At 46.1% G+C, this 20889-nt stretch overlaps 1 protein-coding gene across 2 annotated transcripts in view; it reads left to right on the forward strand.

Annotated features, from left to right (window-relative positions):
• The window catches only part of SEPTIN12 (septin 12), a 151270-nt gene that overhangs the window by 45680 nt on the left and 84701 nt on the right, over positions 1-20889 (forward strand). The window contains exon 1 of one of the 2 annotated variants that reach the window (XM_063142994.1): positions 8674-8778. The exons of the other annotated variant lie outside the window; for it this stretch is intronic. Coding sequence (XP_062999064.1) covers positions 8724-8778 — 55 coding nt within the window. The 5' untranslated portion in view covers positions 8674-8723. Of the gene's footprint in view, positions 1-8673; positions 8779-20889 lie in introns of those variants that run through there. 2 annotated transcript variants of the gene reach the window in all.

A 20889-nucleotide genomic window follows, 5' to 3' on the forward strand; every position in this document is an offset into this window, starting at 1 on the left:
CGTTATCTGAGACCTGAAAGGGAGCGAGTGGGAGGAGTCTCTCTCTCTCTCCACTCTTGTGGCTGCTACGTGGTCCTTAAGTTATAGAGGGAGCGTTGATGTTTGATCTCTTGGCCAGGCGGCCTCCTGTTTAGATTATGAGTCCTTAAAGTATCGTATAAGTGTCTCTGCCGAAACCGCTGTTAAGAGGGAAGCGATGCAAGTCACCTTGACAGCCAGAGATGTAATTAGGTAAAATACACAGCCCGAGTGTACATGGACCACCCTTTGGGACAGACAGGAGAGGCTGGGATGGGGACGAGGGGTGTGTACAGTGTGTTCTGTTGCCACATCAGCAGGATGGCACCCGGTTCTAGTTAAGTGCTTATTGTTCAGCCATTGCAAAAAAAAATGTAAAAAAATCTCCGGGAAGCAGTGAAAAACAAAGTTGACAGATGCTTTAGAAAACACACATATATCCAGAGGAGTAGCCACATCTGTGTATCACAGCAAGCCCAACAAAGGGCCTTGTGGCATTTTAAAGACTAACACGTTTATTTGGGCATCTGCTTTCGTATACGCCGTCGCATCGGGTGAAGCGGGTGGCGTCCACAAACTCTTCTACCAAAAGAAATTTGTTAATCTTTGAAGTGCCACGAGGCCTTTGTTATTCCTCTAAATGTGACACAGTTTCTCTTCATAAAACTCACTCTGCCCCCGCCCCCACCCAAATACAAACAGTGGCAAGCTTTTTCATGATCCTAAGTGGAATTATCCAAAAACAAGTTGGTTCCCTGCAAACACATTTCGCAGAGAAAAAATAGAATCTAATGAAAGGTTTAAATTAACTAAAGGTATACAGAGATTTTGTTATATTGTTAAGGTTCACAACAGGAGACGTCCTTTCTGAGCAATAATTAAACTCTGACTGGGTTACTTTTAACTGTAGGTGTCTCTTAATCCCTTCATGGTTTGTTTACAGGCCACATGTTATGGGCATATCATTGTACCTTGGCCTGCACCTGTGTTTATAAAGGTATACAGAGACTTTTTTGTGTTCATATTTCATTTTATTCCATTTTGCAATTAATTATGTTCGTTTAATTATACTTGACATTTTTGATACTAAAAATAAAACTTTATAGTACATTGTTTTAGAAGATAGTTTAATTCTTTTTTTTTTAAAAAAAAGGTTTATCAATATAAATAAACTCCTGACTTGGAATTCTAGTAAGAACCATCGTTATTCGTGTAAAGTGCTTTCCGATGAAGTGCGTTTCACGGGAATTGGTCAATGAGAAAAAAGAAGAAAGAATAAAAAGAAAGGAAATATACAAATAAAAAGAAAACAACAACATTGAATTATTGACAGAAGGTAGCACACTTAAACTCTATTCAGTTTTTCTGCTTTAGTTTACATTCCAAGACTTATGTGGAATCTGTGGGCTGCTTAGAAGTTTTCTTTATAATTCCTTTGCATGTCAAGCTTATATCACGGCCTCATCTACACCAAGCAGGATATTCCACTATGAAAGCAGTATATAGAAGGCAGGAGCCACACGACTGCTTTATAGCAGGATTGAACTGCACTGACAACCGTTGGGGGCCATTGACATATACCACTTTCATACCGCTATATCCTGCTTGGTGTGGCTCCTGCCTTTTATATACCACCTTCATAGTGCAATATCCTGCTTGGTGTAGATGAGGCCTTAGTCTCTTTTCCTTAATACCAGCCAGTGTGGTGTAGTGGCTAGAGTGCTGGACTGGGAGTCGGGCGATCCGGGTTCTAGTCCCCACTCGGCCATGGAAATCCACTGGGTGACTTTGGGCAAGTCACAGACTCTCAGCCCAGCCTACCTCACAGGGTTGTTGTTGTGAGGATAAAATGGAGTGGAGGAGGATTATGTACGCTGCCTTGGGTGCCTTGGAGGAAAAAAGGCAGGATATAAATGCAATAATAAATAAATAAATAAATAAAATAATCTGAGGAAAAGTTTAGACAAATACTGCTGCCTATGTCCCTCATCAGTATATAGAATAAAATCCTGCTGTGTTTTATAAAAGTCAGATATTCTAACTTTGCCTTTAGCTAGTTTCGGTCTCTATGTCAATATCTTTTTTATTATTATTATTAATTTTTTTTATTTTCTACAATACTTAAACATACACCATTACAATTAAAGAAAACAACATACTACATAAATGTTGATTAACATTAATATCGTATCTATATAACATAATCAAACTTAACATATAAGTGCACCCCTCACCTCGGGATCTCATTCCTGATTCCAAAATCTCATACTTTTTTCTGCTGGCGGTTTCCCACTTCCCTTAGAAAACACAAATATTAGGAACTGTTTCCAGATTCCTTCAAAATCATTTGTTTTAGCTATACCTCTTCTCAATTTAATATTACAAGTCAATTTATCATTAATCGCTATATCCCATACCTCTTTATACCATTCTTCAATACAATAATCTCCTTGAATCTTCCAGTTCCTAGCTACAATCAATCTTACTGCAGTCAGCAAATTCGTTATCAATTCCTTAATTTCTTTTTTACATTTTAAATCTTCAAATAGTGACAGTAATGCAACTTTTGGTGTTCGTTCTATCTTCATTCCCACAATTTCTTCAGTCTCCAAAAACACCATCTTCCACAATTTTTGTACATATTCGCTATGTCAATATCACTGCCATGGCTATTTGCCATAATTCCATATACCATGGTTTCAGTGTTGGAAGTTCTGCAGTTTTCCAGTGTTGCGATCTCTCATTCTCTTAGGGTCGCTCAGTTCCCTAAAAAGGCCGACAAGGGGAGCCGAGTGGCCAGAGGAAAGCAAATCAATTTTATTCCCTCTGTTTCAGCACACACACAAACGCACACAGAGTTCCCATTCCCATTAGCTTGGCCTGGTGCTTATCCAGCCATGACGAGGTTGGTAGCCGATGGGGGATGAGAAGGTGTTAAGAAAGAAAAATCCCTTCTTCAAACAAACGCTTTGCCAAATGGATACTCACCCACCCGGCAACACTTTTAACCTGTCGAATCAGCTGAAGGTAAACACTAAAGAAGAAGAGAGCTTTATAATAAAAAGGCCTGCCCTGTTCCTGCAAGGATGAAACACAGGGGGGACTCCAAAGCCCTCTGTCCAAATTCCTGATTTGGATGGAGAAGCTCATTTTGGGCTTTTCTAGACAAGCGATTTATAGCCCGCTTGTGACTGGCCATTCATGGAAGTTTGCGGAACGATTACTTGATGTCGTCAATGACCAGAATGTCTCCTGTGGTATCCGTTGTAAATTCAGCCGTAAAAAAAACCCACTTTTAAAGTGGTAACATATTAAACAAAACGGTATATTCTGCCACTAGATGACGTTGTCTCAGTGGAACGGAATGGAACGGAACAGAGGGGAAGTATTCAATTTGAACAATGCGGTTGCCCCTCTGTGTCTGTGTAATGCAGCCCATAACAACTGTGCCCCAAAGCAGGAAGCACAACGCCCTGGGTAAGCAACATGATTCTCCCGTAATGTAAAGATGCCCTTTATTGTATTGTATTGTATTGTATTGTATTGTATCATTGCATTTTACATGCTTCTTGCATATCACAAAGGGGATTTTGAAATGTTGGATTTTTCCAGCAGTATCTGCATTTGAACGTGTGTCAAATCAGAAAGTGGCTATAAGGCCTAACTACCTGCTGTAGTGCTCTCTCGGGAAAGCCATACAGGGTTGCCAACTGACCATACAAAAACCTACCCAGGCCTGTTCTTGTGCCTTTTAACAATGGCTTGATCTGCAACCATCAGTAGGAAAATTTTCACATTTACGTGTTGCCACTTGCTGTTGGCGCAAATCAGGCTGTCATTAAAAGCACAGGAGCAGGAGGCTAGTTAAACAGTTGGCAACCCCAACTCTGTCAGAAGTAAGTCTCTGTGTGTTTTTGGCCTGGTGGATAATGTCTCAAAGACTACCTTCCTGCTGGATGATCTGACAATAACACTTAGTGACAATGTTAATAATAATTGTTTTGATTAGTAATACATTTATTGGTTTTAATATGAGAAGGGGGATAGGCCCTGCTCTGCCCCAAGGAGTGTACAGTCTAAATACCTGATGGAACACCTCTCCCGACATGAACCTACCTGTACACTACGTTCAACATCTAAGGTCCTCCTCCAAGAGCCTACTCCGAGGGAAGCTCGGAGCATGGCAACAAAGGAGAGGGCCTTTTCTGTGGTGGCCCCCCAATTATGAAACAACCTCCCTGATGAGGCCCACCTGGCACCAACATTGTTATCTTTTCAGTGCCAGGTCAAGACTTTTCTTTTCTCCCAGGTATTTAACAGCATATGTTGAGTTTTAACTGACTCCAAAACTAGCTTTGGACTGGCTGAGAGTTTTAAAATAGTATTAAATGTTAGCTGTTTTTATGGTTTTAAATTTTGTATATTGACTTTTAATGTTCAGTCTTTTAATCTTTGTAAGCTGCCCAGAGAGCTTTGACTATGGGGTGGTATAATAATAATAATAATAATAATAATAATAATAATAATAATAATAATAATAATACGGTATTTCTTCGATTCTAAGACATACTTTTTCCCCCATATAAACATCTCTAAAAACAGGGTGCGTCTTAGAATTGCGGGCGTGTTTATTATTTCTTAGAATCAAAGCTTTTTTTCTGTTGGTGGTACTGAAATTAGTGTGCGTCTTACAATCGATGGCATCTTAGAATCGAAGAAATACGGTAATAATAATAATATGCTGAAACCAGGGGAGAATGAGGTGAGGGTAAGTGACAACACGGAGCACTTAAACATTCCCTGCTCAGTGCTCAAGACAGGCTGCCTTTCTCTAGCACTGAGCATTAGAACAGGGGGTGCCGCTTGGGAATGAGAGGGGTCCGAGAGAGGGGTCCCGGAGAGAAGTGAGGGTTGTTTTTTTTCCATCCCTGAGTTAAAGCGATGGTCGTACTATACACGTTTGCTCAATAGTAACACATGCATAGGATGGCAGTCTTTGGCTTCCCTTTTGGTTGGGAGTTGGAGCTAAGGACCAAACTGGATATAAAGGTAATCACGGCCGGGGAAGGCAACGGCAAACCACCCCGCTATAAGGCCTGCCAAGAAAATGTCAGCGAAATCTGGCGTCCCTCCAAGAGTCAGTAATGACTCAGTGCTTGCACGAGAGGTTCCTTTCCTTTCCTTTTCCTTCGGCTAGCACAATAAACATGATGATGATGATGATGATGATGATGATGATGATGATGATGATATAGAGCTAAGGTTCAAAATGAACAGAATGTTGCCATGAAGTAGCAAATCTGGAAGAATTTGTGTAGTTTGGGAGGTAGAAAATGTGACATCTTTTAAAAACCTCCCAAAATCACACCTCTTCACCCAGGCTTCCACTGGGCTGTAAGTAAACTAGTCATGTCGGTCATTTTGCTGCTGCTTCCATTGTTTTTCCTGTAGTTGTTTTAACGTCGCGCTTTTAATGTTGCATTTTTATAGTGGGAACCGCTGAGAGATTTCATTACATTCAGAGATATATAAATGCCACAAATAAATAAATGAATCAATATGATGTACGATATCCACGATCAGGAAAATGCCCAGAAATTTCTTTCTTTCTTCTTTTTAAGTGAATAGGAGCTGATGGTACAGAGGAAGGAAGACTTTGATGGTGCTAAGATCGTATTGGTAGCCATATGCCCTCACCCGAGACAAATACTGGCTGGGACATTGCATCTCAACTGGAAAATTGTCAGAAGGAAAGTATCAGTGCCTCTCCTCACCCTTGGCATCACAGACTCAAATTGGGTGGCATTGCAGTACCTATTTTTTAAAAACCCAATTTTATAAACTTTCAGAAATCCTGCGCATGTCACATGCATGTGCACCCAAAAGAGTGAGCCCAAAGCTTTGCATGCATGGATTTTGATGAACATAGCAACTTGATTCAAGAGATGTTAATCCTTTGATCGCATGAGTTTTAGCCGATCAATCAATAAATCGATCAATTTCATTGATAGCATGGAAACCATTTACATTTTGGGGAGCTAGGGGTGGCAACGGCCGACAGAAAGCTCTGGCGTGGGCTGGTCCATGAAGTCACGAAGAGTCGGAAATGACTGAACGAATAAACAAAACAAAAAAAAAAAATCATGCCATTGCATAGAATCAAAATTGACTAAAAGAAAAAAGAAAGAAAGAAAGCTCGTGTTACGTAAAGAAAGAAAAACGATCGATCAATCAATCTATGAAATGAACACCAACTTACAAAGGGGTAAAACCAAGCCCAGAACTTATTGCCGGTTTCATTCCTCCATTTCCTTATAATAGCAATTGTTTTCTGGGGTCAACATGCATTAATGTGCGCTACGCAAAAGTGGCAGATGTGATTGGAAAGAATCATCGTTTATCTTGTAGGGGACAGTCCCCCAATTATGGAGATATATGAGATGGGGTAGTCCAACGGTTATTTTGTGGTTCAGGGACATATAAACATTAGGCTCTTAAGCAGTTGACTGGTTGGAGCTCTGTTTTGAACTTTTGTACAAATAAGGAACTGGGAACCAGCAAACAAACTTCAGCATCATTTTAAAAGTGGCCTTCCTCCTACGGAATGCTGCTTTTAAGATGGCGTGTGCCATCTTCTAGTGTTACAAGCACTTTAATTAAAAATAATAGATATGTATATATACATATTTTTAAAAAGAGACTGCCCACTTAATCAAGGGCACCTTTTCGGTTGATTAAAGGTTTTAATGGATTGGTCTAACCTATTAAACCTGCCCTAATTTTTATGCATGGTACATCACTCCCCTTCAGAGGGGGGGGCGTGGCTCAGTGGTAGAGTCCATGCCTTGCAGTCAGAAGGTCATGAGTTCGATCCCTGGCATCTCTAGGAAGGGTTGGACAAACTCCAGTTGCCTTGACTGTACAGAGGGAATATGACCAAGGCTGTGTAGATGAACACGAGGGACCAACTGGGGATGATGGGGCTGAGTCAGGCCACACCCGCCTGCCCACCTTTGGAATCCGGGCCTCCTTGAGGCATTCTGGGATATTCTCCTGCTCTGATGCTTCTCCCAGTTGGAGGCAGGAGATTAGAGCCCTCCCACCTGCCTCTAGCAGCCGCTTCTTTTGCACTCAGAGGTCTGAGCCTAGGGGCTGGCATCACCTTGTTGGTCATGTCGCCCCGAGGCTGCAACAGGGACCTTTCTTCCAGGGACCTCCCTTGGGCATTGTAGAGAGGACTCCTGTTACTTCGCAGAGCAGATGGCTGCGAAGATGGCTCCTGGGTCGCTTTTATAAGACCCACTGGGCTGATACAGTGTTTGTTTTATTTTCTAAAAAAAAGAAAACATTTTGAGCGCATTTTATTATAAATGAGAATATTTCTACTTGCGAAGATGCACAGAAGAGATTGGGGGGGGGGGAGGTTTGCTTCTTCATTAAATAGAAAACGGGGGCAAAATGTTTTCCAGTTTACCAAAACTCTCAGCCTAGATCTGCCCTTGGGGTTTGTGGGGTGGGGCTGCTGATTGCATGGTTCACTTAGGGCGGCTGTTGCTAGAAGATAGGTTCTGCATGTAGCTAGGTTCTGCATGTAGCTAGGTTCTGCATGTAGCTAGGTTCTGCATGTAGCTAGGTTCTGCATGTAGCTCAATCGCTGTGCCACCTTGAATCAAATGGGGCATGTGTAACCTTTGCGCCATCGCCTAAACAACCCTTCCCAGCAGTGCCTGTCCGCACCTCAACAGCCAGACATCAAGGGAGAGGAAATTGAAGGAGTGTGCGAACCAAGCCTACCCTATTGTAGCGACAGCGGTGAACTCAGGGTTGCCAACTTTTTCGCCTCGGCCCTTCACCTCGGCCTTATAAGCACTGCTTGGGCATGCAAACGGCCAGGCTCGGAGGCGAACACTTGGCTGGCCAGAGTTTTCTCTTTGGCTCAGGCAGGCTGCCACTTGGAGGCACAGGAGCAGGGTCGACTTTCGAAAGTTGGCGACATTGGCTGGAAACTGACCAGACATGTGCAAGTTGCAGCTGGAGGAGCTGTTGGCCTGGGTGACCCGAGATGGTTGACCCCTATAAAAAAAGGGGGGAGCCAACGGGCACTTGGACACTTGCCAGATGGCAAATGCCTGAAGCCGCTCCTTTGCACTGGTAGGCCTGGCAGCTCACTTATCTCTCCCTCCCCTTCTCTCTCTCTTCTTCTCTGCCTTCCAAGAAGAGCTCTGGCTCTAAGCTGAGCCACCCCCGTCCCCTCCCTCTTTCTTGCACTCTCTCTCTCCCCCTCCTCCACCTTCTCTCCTCCCCTCGTCTCCTCTTTCTTTCCCCACAAGGAAGGAACAGGCAAGCATGTTCAGCCAATGTGATCCCCGGAAGGGGTTAGTTGGGGGGGGGGTCTGTGGGGGGGGAAGCAGAGGGAGAAGGGAAGCCCATTTCTTTCCTCTTCCACTCTCTCTCTGAGCCAGAAGCCAGAAGACTGGAGGTTCGCGTGGGTGGCATAAGGGGCAGAAAGAAAACTTTTCCCCTCCTTTCGCCCTTCTTCTCTCTTGTCCGATCTCAACCCTCCCTCTGTTTTTCTGCAGAGCCTTGAGAAGTGGCAATCCCAAAGAGGAGGAGGAGGAGGAGGAGGAGGAAGAGGCAAATTTGGCTATACCCAGGGGGACTCAGCCGCCCACTCACGTCTCAAGACCCAGCCGCCTAAAGGCAAGATGTCCCAGCTGTCTGTCAAAGAACATCTGGACGGGATTCTCTCCGACTTTGAAGGTAGGACCGGAGAAGGGACCCAGGCATTCCGGGGAAAGTTGCTGGTTTTCCCCCTGCTGGAAAAAGTTTCTCGCTCTCTGTACACACCCACACACCAGACTTATGTACATTCAAATGCAGGCAGTGTCTGCAAAGGGACGCAGCGCAGTTCCAGGGGAGGAATCTTTGGCGAGAAGGATGTGCATCAAACGTTATAAAGTGGAGTGGTAGCAGTAGTAGTAATGTGCCTTCAAGTTGACCTCAACTTATGGCGACCGTATGAATCACCGACCTCCAGTTGCATCTGTCGTAAACCACGCTATTCAGATCTTGTAACTTCACGTCCATATCTTCCTTTATGGAGTCAATCCATCTCTTGTTCAGTCTTCCACTTTTCCTTCTACCTTCTACTTTCCCCAGCGTTATTGCTTTTTCTAATGAGTCGTTTCTCCTCGTTATATGATAGTAGGATAGTCTCAGTTTTAGTATTTTTGCTTCTAGTGAGCATTCTGGCTCAATTCATTCTAGAACCCCCATTTGTCTTTTTTTTTGGCAGTCCACAGAATCCGCAAAACTGCCCTCTGACACCACATTTCAAATGAGTTGATTTTCCTCCTATCCACACCAAAATCCACAGTCCCAGATGGCGAAATCCAGAACAGTGCTCAAACTCCATTTAATGGGTGCGCAACACTAGAGTGACTTTCTGGAGGAAGGGCACAGAGGCAAATCTCTGCCTGGGTGGAGGAGGGTTGGCATTGCCGCAAAGTTCCGTGTGTGTGTGTGTGTGTGTGTGTGTGTGTGTACACACTATGAGTGCAACCATCAGGGCTAGAAACGTTTAAAAATAAAATTGAGATCCACAGAAACCTGAATTCTTGATCCTGTTTGCAGCTGTTAGATATTTGATAGCGTGTTTTATTAAAACTGGATTATTATTATTATTATTGTTATTATTATTAAAAATGTTTCAACGTTAGGTACCTTTGTAATTCATTTGATATTCAGTTGTACTGTTTTTATAATGTAATCCACCTTGGAAAGACCATCGTCTTGAAAGACAGCTAAGAAATATATTAAATAAAATAAATAACAATAAATAGTGATTCTCCTGGAGCACAGGATGCCTTATTGGGTACAGAATGCAGCTTACTGCAAATCTTAATTTAAAAAAAAAACCACGTTTCTAGCCTTTATGGCTGCAAAGATTTACATGATAGCATGTGGATCAATCTCAGAAGCCAGAGAGGAGGACGTTCAATGAGTTTTCCCGCAGGACAGGGATGAGGCATCAGCGCTTTGTGTAGCTTCTTGCCTGTCCCTGTGACTAGCTAAACCAGATTAAATTATGCCAATCCATATCAATGATCCGCAAACTAGATTGGCACATTTGATTTGGGGGTTTCAAGAATGCAGCTTTCTTGTTGCAGGATTTGGGTGGATGCAAATTTAAAATGTCTTAAATGCGCATGCAGCCCTGGTCACATAGCAAGCTGCCTGCTACTGACTGAGAACCTTGGTCCATCTAGCTCAATATTGTCCACACTGACGGGCAGCCGCTGTTCAGGGTTTCAGGCAGGATTCTTTCCTAGCCCTCTGGGAATGCTGGGGATTGAATCTGGGACCTTCTGCATGCAAAACATGTGCTCTTACCACTGAGCTATGGACCATTCCCCATCTGACTTTTAAAGCCTTTTACCCTATGCCCTCATGTATGGCAGTGTCCTATGGCTCCAAAGTCACTAAGATTGTTCTTTTTCATTTGATTTGTGCCCCGTTTTTCGATCAAGAAAATGGCACTCAAGACAGCTGACCTCCTTAGTGGCAGGAGACTGTCTATCTTGATTAAAACATTGGCCCCGTTCAGAAGACACCTAAAACCATGGCTTTAACCATGGTGGTTAAGCCAGAAAGCCAGGCTGTGTTCAGAAGACACCTTAAACCATGGCTTTAAACACAGTGGTTAAGCCAGAAAGCCAGGCTGTGTTCAGAAGACACTTTAAACCATGGCTCTAACCACAGTGGTTAAGCCAGAAAGCCGGACTGTGTTCAGAAGACACCTTAAACCATGGCTTTAACCACAGTGGTTAAGCCAGAAAGCCATGCTGTGTTCAGAAGACACCTAAAACCATGGCATTAACCACAGTGGTTAAGCCAGAAAGCCAGGCTGTGTTCAGAAGACACCTTAAACCATGGCTTTAATGCGGTGGTTAAGCCAGAAAGCCAGGCTGTGTTCAGAAGACACCTAAAACCATGGCTTTAACCATGGTGGTTAAGCCAGAAAGCCAGGCTGTGTTCAGAAGACACCTAAAACCATGGCTTTAACCATGGTGGTTAAGCCAGAAAGCCAGGCTGTGTTCAGAAGACACCTAAAACCATGGCTTTAACCACAGTGGTTAAGCCAGAAAGCCAGACTGTGTTCAGAAGACACCTTAAACCATGGCTTTAACCATGGTGAATAAAGTAAAAAGCCTTTTTACTACATGTCTTTTGAACATGGCCTGGCTTTCTGGCTTAACCACCATGGTTAAAGCCATGGTTTAAGGTGTCTTCTGAATGGACCCACTATGTGCATTGATGATAGTGCATAAGCCAGGGATGGGGAACATCTGCTCTGTGGGCCACATCTGCCCACCAGGCTAGGCCATCCGGCCTGCATGGCATCAGACATGGTCACTCTTCTTCCCCTTAGAAGGGGAGCGCTAGATGGTGCTTCAGCCAGGGACCCAATGATGTTTGGGAGCAGAGGAGCAACCCCGAATGTCATCTGGCCCCCCAGGCTGAGGGGTGTGTGTCCCCCAGGAAAGTAATCCGGACCCCAGAACCCAAACCGTTGCCCACCCTGAAGGAAACACACTCTCCACATGAGTAGGAGCACTCTCTTTATTATTAGTTTTCATATTCTGTAGCTAACCTTGGGAATATTTTCTGGGCTTTTGGATTCTCAGTTTCGGCTCAGATTAAATCCAGCATGAGGAAGGATGAACTGAAAATACAGTACTTGTGATTGAAACTAACCCATATTCTCCCCTGAATATGCCCTTGCCTTCCCTTGCTGTCTCTCCTGAATCAAATGTTTTCAATTGCAAACTTCTCAGGGCAGACTCCTGTTCTTTCATGTTTAGTCAAACTGATGGTGTTATACAAAGGCTGTTTCAAACGTGCATTGCCAACGGCCAGTATCATACTGCCTTTATACAGATCTATGGTGCCACCACACCTGGAATATTGTGTACAGTTCCGGTCACCACACCTAAAAAAGGATATTGTTGAGCTGAGAAAAGGGCAGAAAAGGCCAACGAAAATGATCCAGGAGCTGGCACATCTCCCCTATGAGGGAAGGTTACAACAGCTGGGATTGTTTAGCTTGGGGGGGCGTGGGGAAGGAGGCTAAGGGGAGACATAATAGAGGTGTACAAAATGATGCCTGGTGTGGGAAATATGGATGGGGAGACATTTTCCTGCCTCGCTCATCATACTAGAACCCAATGGGTCATCCCAGGAAGCTGGTTGGTGGGAGATTCAAGACAGATCAAAGGGAGGACTTCTTCCCACAGTGCAGAGTTAAACTATGGAACTCACTACCACAAGAGTGATGGCCACCAATGTGGATGGCTTTAAAAGGGGGTTGGATAAATTCCTGGAGGAGGAGGCTATCAATGGCTACTAGTCCTGATGGCTACATGCTATGACCAGTATCCAAGGCAGTAAGCCTACATAATCAGTTGCTGGGGAACATGGGTGGGAGGGTGCTCTTGCACCTGTGTCCTGCTTGTGGGTTCTTAGTCGACAGCTGGTTGACCGGAGCCTCGGTCTGATCCAGCAGGGCCCTTCTTAGGTCCTTACGCTCTTATGTTCTTAACTCTTGACCTGATCCCAATAATAATAATAATAATAATAATAATAATAATAATAATAATAATAATAAAAATATTTCTTACCCGCCTCTCCTTTTAGATCGAGGCGGGGAACAACATTAGAACAGGAATCAATACATCTTAAAAATTCATGATTTAACATTGATCTGGATAGGCCTGCCGGAAAAGGCTAGTCTTTAAAGCTGCCTTAAAATCACACAGAGAGTTAATTTTACGAATCTCCTCCGGCAGGCCATTCCACAATCTGGGGGCGACAGAAGAAAAGGTCCTCTGGGAAACTGATGTCAGCCTAGTTTTAGCTGACTGAAGTAAGTTCACCCCAGAGGACCTGAGTGTGCGGGGCGGACTGTATGGGAGAAGGCGATCCCGCTGGTAACCTGGACCCAAACCATTTAGGGCTTTAAAGGTAATGACCAACACTTTGTACTTTGCCCGGAAACTAATTGGCAGCCAGTGGAGTGATTTTAATGTTGGTGTAATGTGGTCACCCCTAGGTGTACCGATGACCAACCTGGCTGCCATATTTTGAACTAGTTGAAGTTTCCGAACTAGGTACAATAGTAGCCCTATGTAGAGCGCATTGCAGAAGTCAAGCCTTGAGGTTACCAGCGCGTGCACTACTGTCTTTAGGCCTTCTGACTCTAAGAAGGGGCGCAGCTGGCGTATCAGCCAAAGCTGATAGTAGGATCCTTGACTCTGGGTGTGGCCAAGGCAGAAAAGGGAGGCTAAACATTTCCATTGCCCAGTGTGTGCGTGTGTTTGCACACATGTGTATGTATTTGTGCGTGTGCGTGTGTGAAGAATTTTTTTACCAGGTGAGTGTGTAAAATCTACTATGCCTCTGTGTACTTTAATGTGTTTGTATAAGTGCCTTGGATATGCCAAGTGCCCTTTGAATGTGTACTTTTAAAGATGGAATTTGAGGTGGCAGCTGCAGCGGTGTGAAACTCCCGTAAAACCATTTCTCCCTCCCCCTACGCCCTCCTCTTGCTTTTGCTGTTCCTAAATTAAACAGAAAGGCCTCGCCCCTCTCAAGCTCAGGTGAAAATAATAGGGCTTTGCACGGACACCCCTGATCTGCTCCGGTTCCCGATCCGCAACTTCCGGATCGGGTACGCTCCACCCCACTTTGATCTGCCTATGGTCCGCTCCGCTTCACTCTGCTGCAGAGCTCCAGTTCTGAATCAGAGCTCCACGGCACTGGCGCCAGGTAAAGACCCCCTACCCCCTCACAACTTACCTGCCTCCCTCGTGGTCCGGCGGTGGCTTCAACTAAGGCCGAGGACTCAAACAGGAAGACCAGGCCACAGCCGCGGCCTGGTCTTCCAGTTTGAAGCCTCAGCCTCAGTTGAAGCTGCCACCGGACTGCGATGGAGCCAGGTAAGCCGCCCTGCCCCCTGCCCCTTACCTGGCTCTGCCGCCGTCACCACAGAGACTGTGGCAGCGCCAGGTAAGCCCCCACTTACCTTTTTTTCGGAGCTCCGGATCAAGGTGAAGGATCCGCTTCGTCTCAATCTGCTTCGTCTCGATCCACAGCTCCCCCGACCCGATCCATCTCCGCCTTTGTCAGAGGCGAATCAGGCTGCCTCGCTATCACTTCTCCGATCTGAAGCGAAGCGAAGCACAGCCCTCGAAAATAAGCAAGGTGCAACCCAAATTAATTTTGTATTTAATACTTCACCACCTTGAGGCCTCCTCTCCTCTTCCCCCACCTGAAATACGTTTCTGAGGTCCCCGTCTTTTACATTGGGGAGCATTGGATGAAGCCAAGGATGGACTGCAAGATGGATGCAGAATGTCTGCGAGTGATATCGGAACTTGGGACACCCCAGTCTAAGTCCAACACTCTAACTACTATGCCGCACTCCCTCTCTCCCTCTTCTCCGCTGCTGCAGCCTCCTTCTCTTCCTATTTATTTTATTTATTTCATTTCTATCCAGGCCCAATAGCCGATTCTCTCTGGGCAGTTCGTAAAAATTAAAACCAGAAGGTACAGCATAAACCACAATATAAAAGTACAGCCAGAATAAAACTGAGAAGCAACACAGAGATTTCAAATACAGATTTGAAAATGCAGAGTTAAAAACAGCAGAGCTGGGAAGGGAAGAGCCATTCACCTCGATGCCCGGCATCAATTAGGTCTGAGCGTGTCTGAGCTGACGTGGCCTTCCACCAGTTCTGCCTTGCTATGTCCATCCTGGCCAATTTAAACATGGTATGGTGGAGGTGGGAGAGCTACTGATGGCAGCCGGTGACCGTTGCCTCTCTCGTCACTGGCTAGTATCAGGGTATGCTGAGAATTGCAAAGGAAGCAATGACAGCATCTCAGATGCTCAGCATCCAGTGAGAAGGGAGGAGAAGAGGGGAAAGCATCCATCGCCATGGCAACAGAAGAGGTAGCCACAGCAGTCGTCATTAGTGGGCCCTCTGCTGTGATTTGGGCCTCAAAAGACACCCGACCGTGCTGGCTTTTGGCCCTGGGTCTTGTTTTTTATTATTATTTATGAATAAGGTGTTGTTGTTGTTTGCTACCTGGGTCCTTGGCATGATGGAGGGAGGGGGTAAAATCAAATATATATTTGGAAACTTGTTACATTAATAGAGCCTCGTGTGGCGCAGAGCAGTAAAGCCGCAGTTTCTGCATCTGAAACTCTCCCCACGGCCTGAGTTCGATCCCAGCGGAAGCTGGTTTCAGGCAGCCGGCTCAGGTCGACACAGCCTTTCATCCTCCCGAGGTCGGTAAAATGAGTACCCAGTTAGCTGGGGGAAAGGTAATCATGGCCGGGGAAGGCAACGGCAAACCACCCCGCTATAAGGCCTGCCAAGAAAACGTCAGCGAAAGCTGGCGTCCCTCCAAGAGTCAGCAATGACTCAGTGCTTGAACGAGAGGTTCCTTTCCTTTCCTTGTTACATTAATGCATCGGATAGACATTGATGTCCTAGTTGAAGTTCAACTCCAAAGTGTGCCCAAATCACCAAAAAAGAGGAAATGCAAAAAAAGAGGATACCAATTTACATATGTGTTATTTCTGAGTACAGATGCAAACTTAGAGATGATCATTATAATTTAAGGGGAAATAATTGCATAGCACCATAGTGTGGAAGATTGCGATCAGGTGACGTGTGGGCCTACCTGCTCCGTCTGCTGTCTAGGTGCTGTTGATGGGCACCTTCGAGACCCAACCATTGGGTGGTTCTTTCTTTAACCCGGACTGGGCAGCCCTTCAAATGGAGAATGCTTTCAAAATAGAGGACTGTCCTCTGACAGGCGTTCAAATAGAAGAGGACTCTCCTCTGTAAAAGAGGACACCCTAAAGATACAGAGAACGCACCTGGTAAGGTTCTCCCACCGGTCTTCCCTTTCAGAATGTGCAGTGAGAAAATAATTGCTGACTTAGGGGTCAACCCTATGCCGGTTTAGACAGAATAAAAGGCCTACAGCTCCCAGTGTTCCCCAGCCAGCGATGCCAAGTGGGGCGGTGAACCCACTCCGGGTTTCAGTCCGAAGCCGTCAGAACTCTAAAGGAGCTCTCCAGGGTGGATTTGATGTCAGTGGGCGTGTGCGTGTGCACTTGGATAGTATCTTTAGAGTTCGGAAAGGGTTCGGACTGAAACCCAGAATGGATGCACTGCCCCGCTGACTTCGGAGTCACCAGCCTCTGCTGGAAACTTTGAAATCCTCGCTCCGGTGGAGCCGGGGTGAGCAGAGCCTACGGGGCTGGGTGTTTCGCAGAGAACCACACTGGTGCGTTTGGCAGGTGGCCACACCACAAGAGCAGCTGTTTGCACACACTGAGCTGAAAATGCAGGTAATTAACCCGACCCCACCATAGCATTAAGAGACACTTTTATCCCAACGAGTCTGCGAGGCGGGGCGGGGTGTGTGTGTGTGTGTATGCATTGGGGGGGCAGCCGCTAAGGAGACAGAGAGGTTTGGGGTGGGTGGGTAGAACAGCAACAATAACCAGTTTGTCTCTGTTAGGATGGGAGAGCAGGGAGGGGTGTGTGTGATTTTTTTTAAAAAAAACACACACAAAATCTTCCAATTCCCAGCTGTTGCCATGGCAGTGTCTCCAGTTCAACTTTTCACAGATTGTAATTAAGGGAAGTTTTGGAGAAGGACGAGGGAGGGAGAGATTCTTGCAGACAGGGCCTCCACCGCGCTCAGCGCTTTGATTACAAGGAAAATGCGCTGCCCAAGAAAGTACGGGACAAACAAGCCGTTTTGAGCCAGGACCAAGCGTCAGGATCATGGAGATATTTGCTGAGTTCACGTTTTAATCAGCGGAGGCTGGTGGCTCCGATGTCACTGAGGCGGTGACTCCGCTCCGGGTTTCAGTCAGAACCTGACAGAACTCTAAATGATTAAGGGGCTGGAGCATCTCCCCTACGAGGGAAGGTTACATCAACTGGGATTGTTTAGCTTGGAAAAGAGGAGGCTTAGAGGAGACATGATAGAGGTGTACAAAATTATGCATGGTATGGAGAATGTGGACAGGGAGACATTTTTCTCCCTCTCTCAAAATACCAGAACCTGGGGTCATTCCATGAAGCTGATGGGTGGGCGATCCAGGACACATAAAAGGAAGGACTTCTTCACAAAGCACATAGTTAAATTCTGGAACTTACTACCACAAGATGGAGTGACGGCCACCAATCTGGATGGCTTTGAAAGGGGGTTGGATAAATAACTGGAGGAGAAGGCTATCCATGGCTACTAGCCCTGATGGTTGTGTGTTATCTCCAGTATTCGAGGCAGTAAGCCTGTGTGCACCAGTTGCTGGGGAACATGGGTGGGAGGGTGCTGTTGCACCGTGTCCTGCCTTGTTGGTTCCTGGTCAACAGCTGGTTGGCCCCTGTGTGAACAGAGTGCTGGACTAGATGGACCCTTGGTCTGATCCAGCATCAGGGCTCTTCTTATGTTCTTAAAGGAGCTCTCCACATCACCAGCCAAGTCACCAGCCTCTAAAGGAGCTATCCAAGGTGCTGAACCCATAGTTCCTTTAGAGTTCTCACTGGTTCTGACTGAATCCCAGAGCGGATTCACAGCCCCACTGACATCGGAGCCCCCAGCCTCCCCTGGTTGCTTCCCAAGGAATGCGTGCCCTCACCTATAATTACAAGCATTCCCCTTTTGGCTACCTGCCCTCTGCATTGCTAGAGAAGCACATTCCTGCGCTTGGGCTGCAGTCACCGGGTCAGGCCGGAACGAGTCAGAAGACAAGGCTCACCCGGGGTTGCGGAGGGAGCGGGAAATGGCGGCCGTTAAACATGCGGCCACTCAGGGCTACTTCGCCGCGCCGCGATTTCAGGAGCCGCATCAGCTTCAGGAAGCCCCTTGGTCATTGCATGGGCAGTGGCGGCGTTGGGACGGCATCACCAAGGCGTGACAGATCCATCCCAATTTGGTATCTGGAGATGGTCTGGAAGAGATCGCAGAGTTTTGTATGCATCTAAGTTATCATGCAAGAAAGCAAGATGGCTACTTTGCAGGCTTGTCAAGGGTGGGGAACGGCAAATCCATCCTTCTTGCGGTCCTAAACTGGCCTTCCAGGGTCGCCCAGAAGTCCAAGCCCCTGTCCCTTGGCCCCACCCCCTTTCTCACAGCCACCAATCATTTGGGGGTTTCCTTGCATTGGTGTCATCCCCCCCATTCTAAAAAGTAAATGCCTCTTCTAAGGCTTCGTTTCTGACAGTGTGGGTAGTGGCTGAATTGTGGGCTGAGGCACCAGGGGACTGAATCTAGGTACCCTTTTAATTTCCCACAATGCTTCTGGGCTATTGCCACCCTGAGGCATTGTGGGAAATTAAAAAAAGGTGGCCACACTCTGGATTCCTTGCAGCACTACATCCAGGTGAGTTCTCCGGAGCCCCATGACAGAGGAGGGGACGCCAGAGGACCCTTTGCCCAGACCCCTTCAAACCTGGAGCCGGCCTTGAAGACCACGGACAACTGCTTTGAAGGGGCATGAGGCGTGCTGATCAAACGCGGCTTTCAGTTCACCGATTCCCTCCCCGCTCCTCCGGCCGCCTTTGCCACTACTTGCTCAGTCGAAGTGTCAATCACAAAAGGTAACATTTACAACCACCCCTCAGGGTTAAAAAATAAAAGAAAAAGGAATTTGTTTCTTCACCTTTGCCCCAAGTTGCCCTCGGAGGTGCGACCCACAGCAGCTCCGGCGTTGACCCCTGAACTCAACGAAGGTGGTGACACAGAACAATTCATCATTGTCAGTATGGAATCCACAAGGCGGGCTCAGGTGGCTGGCTGGGGGTTGGGTGGAGGAAGGATTCCTGCCTCTGGATGGGGGGTCCCCGGACAGGTGATCATTCAGTGTGCAAGTTGATCCACTCTTCTTGCAGCGTTCTCATTAACTAAAGCCATCTGCCCTCACGCTTAACCTGCTCCAGCGTAGGAGAGGGCATTTGAAAGGAAACGGAAACTCTAAGCACAGATGAAAACAAGCCTTGTGTAATGGTGGACTGGAGAAGGTCAGGGGGAGATCTTTGCTCTGGCATTCAGGGTGTTACAAGGACAAAAATGGCTTCCTGTTTCCATCTACAAAATGTCAGAGGATTGATGATTTAACGAAATTCACATCCCACCTTTCTTCCACGGAGCGCAAGCCCTGTATGCATGGTTCTCTCACTGCCATTTTATCTTCACAACAGCCCTGTTTGGTAGGTTAGACTGAGAAAGACAGACTGGCTTGAGATTACCCAGTGAGTTTTGTGCCTGAGCAAAGATTTGAACCCAAGTCTCCCAAGGATTACTCCAACCTTCTAACCACAACAACACTTGGCTCTTCCCCAACCTGGTGCCTCCTAGACATGTTGGATTGCAACTCCCATCATTCCTTGCCAGTATGCTGGGTTGGAGGTAGACTGCTGTAATGGATAGAGAGAGCTGGGCTTGGCTTGGAGGGATGCAGGTTCAAACTGTAGGACTTTTTTCTGTCTAAACATGCATAGGGTTGCTCCTTAAAAGGCTCTTATTTACGCTGCAATTTTTTACTGTTACTAATTTTACCGTTGCTAAAAATTAGGAGACGTGTTTCAACCTTTTAGAATGGGAAAAACTGCTCGGGGGCTCACACAAGGGGTGAGTCTGAAAGCAGAAGGGGAGGACAATGCAAATGCAATACAAAAAGTACAAAATCTACAATGCAATACAACACTGAACACCACCTATGTATTTTTTTAGCTTAAGCTCTTACTTAGGATGGCCATATGGAACGGAGGACCTGGCTCCTGCATCTTTAGCTGTTGGATAGAAAAGGGAATTTCAGCAGGTGTCATTGGTATGCATGCAGCACCTGGTGAAGTTCCCCCATCAACACAACAGTTAAAGCTGCAGGAGCCCTGCCCTCTTGATCAGGGCTCCTGCAGCCTTAACTGTTGTGATGAAGAAGGCATTCCACCAGTTGATGCATGCATACCAATGACACCTGCTGAAATTCCCTTTTCTATGCAACTCTTAAAGATACAGGAGTCCTGTCTTCCTTTTCAAATGGTCACCCTACCTAATCCAGGTGGAGGCAATCTTTGAAAGAAATGCAAGGCTTCACGCCACACAGTACATAAGAGCAGAAAGGAATTTGTCAGCTGTGCGTGCTCAATCTCGTCCGGAAAACAAGGAAGCTGAGAGTTCCCATTCAAAAGCAAACCCTCCAGCAGGACTGAAAAGAAAGCAAAGCTGTTTATGGAGAGAGATGGAGTTATCTGGGGTGATAAGACAGGCTTCAGTTTGCATGGTGTTGGATCTTCTCACAAGTTCTCTAGCAGCCTTGAGGTAAAGATTTGTGGGCGTATGGCTAATATTATTTTACATTAACATAGGTATAGGAGGAAGCCCAATCTAAGTATTTTTAAAATAGATTTATGCTGTTTTGTTCTTTAACAAGTCATGAGGGACAAACGTGCGGGTGGAGAAGCAACGGGAAGCAAACGCGACTTTCCCTGTGTGATGATGCCACCAGTCTTCGATGCACTCCTGAGAATGATTTTTAAAACCTCTCAGGTTCTTCGTTAGAGATCTCCATCATGTCTATCCTGGCCGCAAGTTCTGTCTGTTTTTCCCTGTGGGAGGGGGGGGGAGGCACATATAAAATGCTGCCATGGGGGGGGTGCAGTCTGCTTTGGACGACCCTTAGGGGTGATTTTCAGGGGGAGAAAGGAGAGGGGGAAAGGTTCAAAATGCACCTCCCTTCCCTGCCAGTTTTCCACTTGATTTGACTGTCTCTACATCTTGTTT

The sequence above is a fragment of the Elgaria multicarinata genome, chromosome 17 (assembly GCF_023053635.1).
Source record: "Elgaria multicarinata webbii isolate HBS135686 ecotype San Diego chromosome 17, rElgMul1.1.pri, whole genome shotgun sequence".
NCBI classification, from domain to species: domain Eukaryota; kingdom Metazoa; phylum Chordata; class Lepidosauria; order Squamata; family Anguidae; genus Elgaria; species Elgaria multicarinata.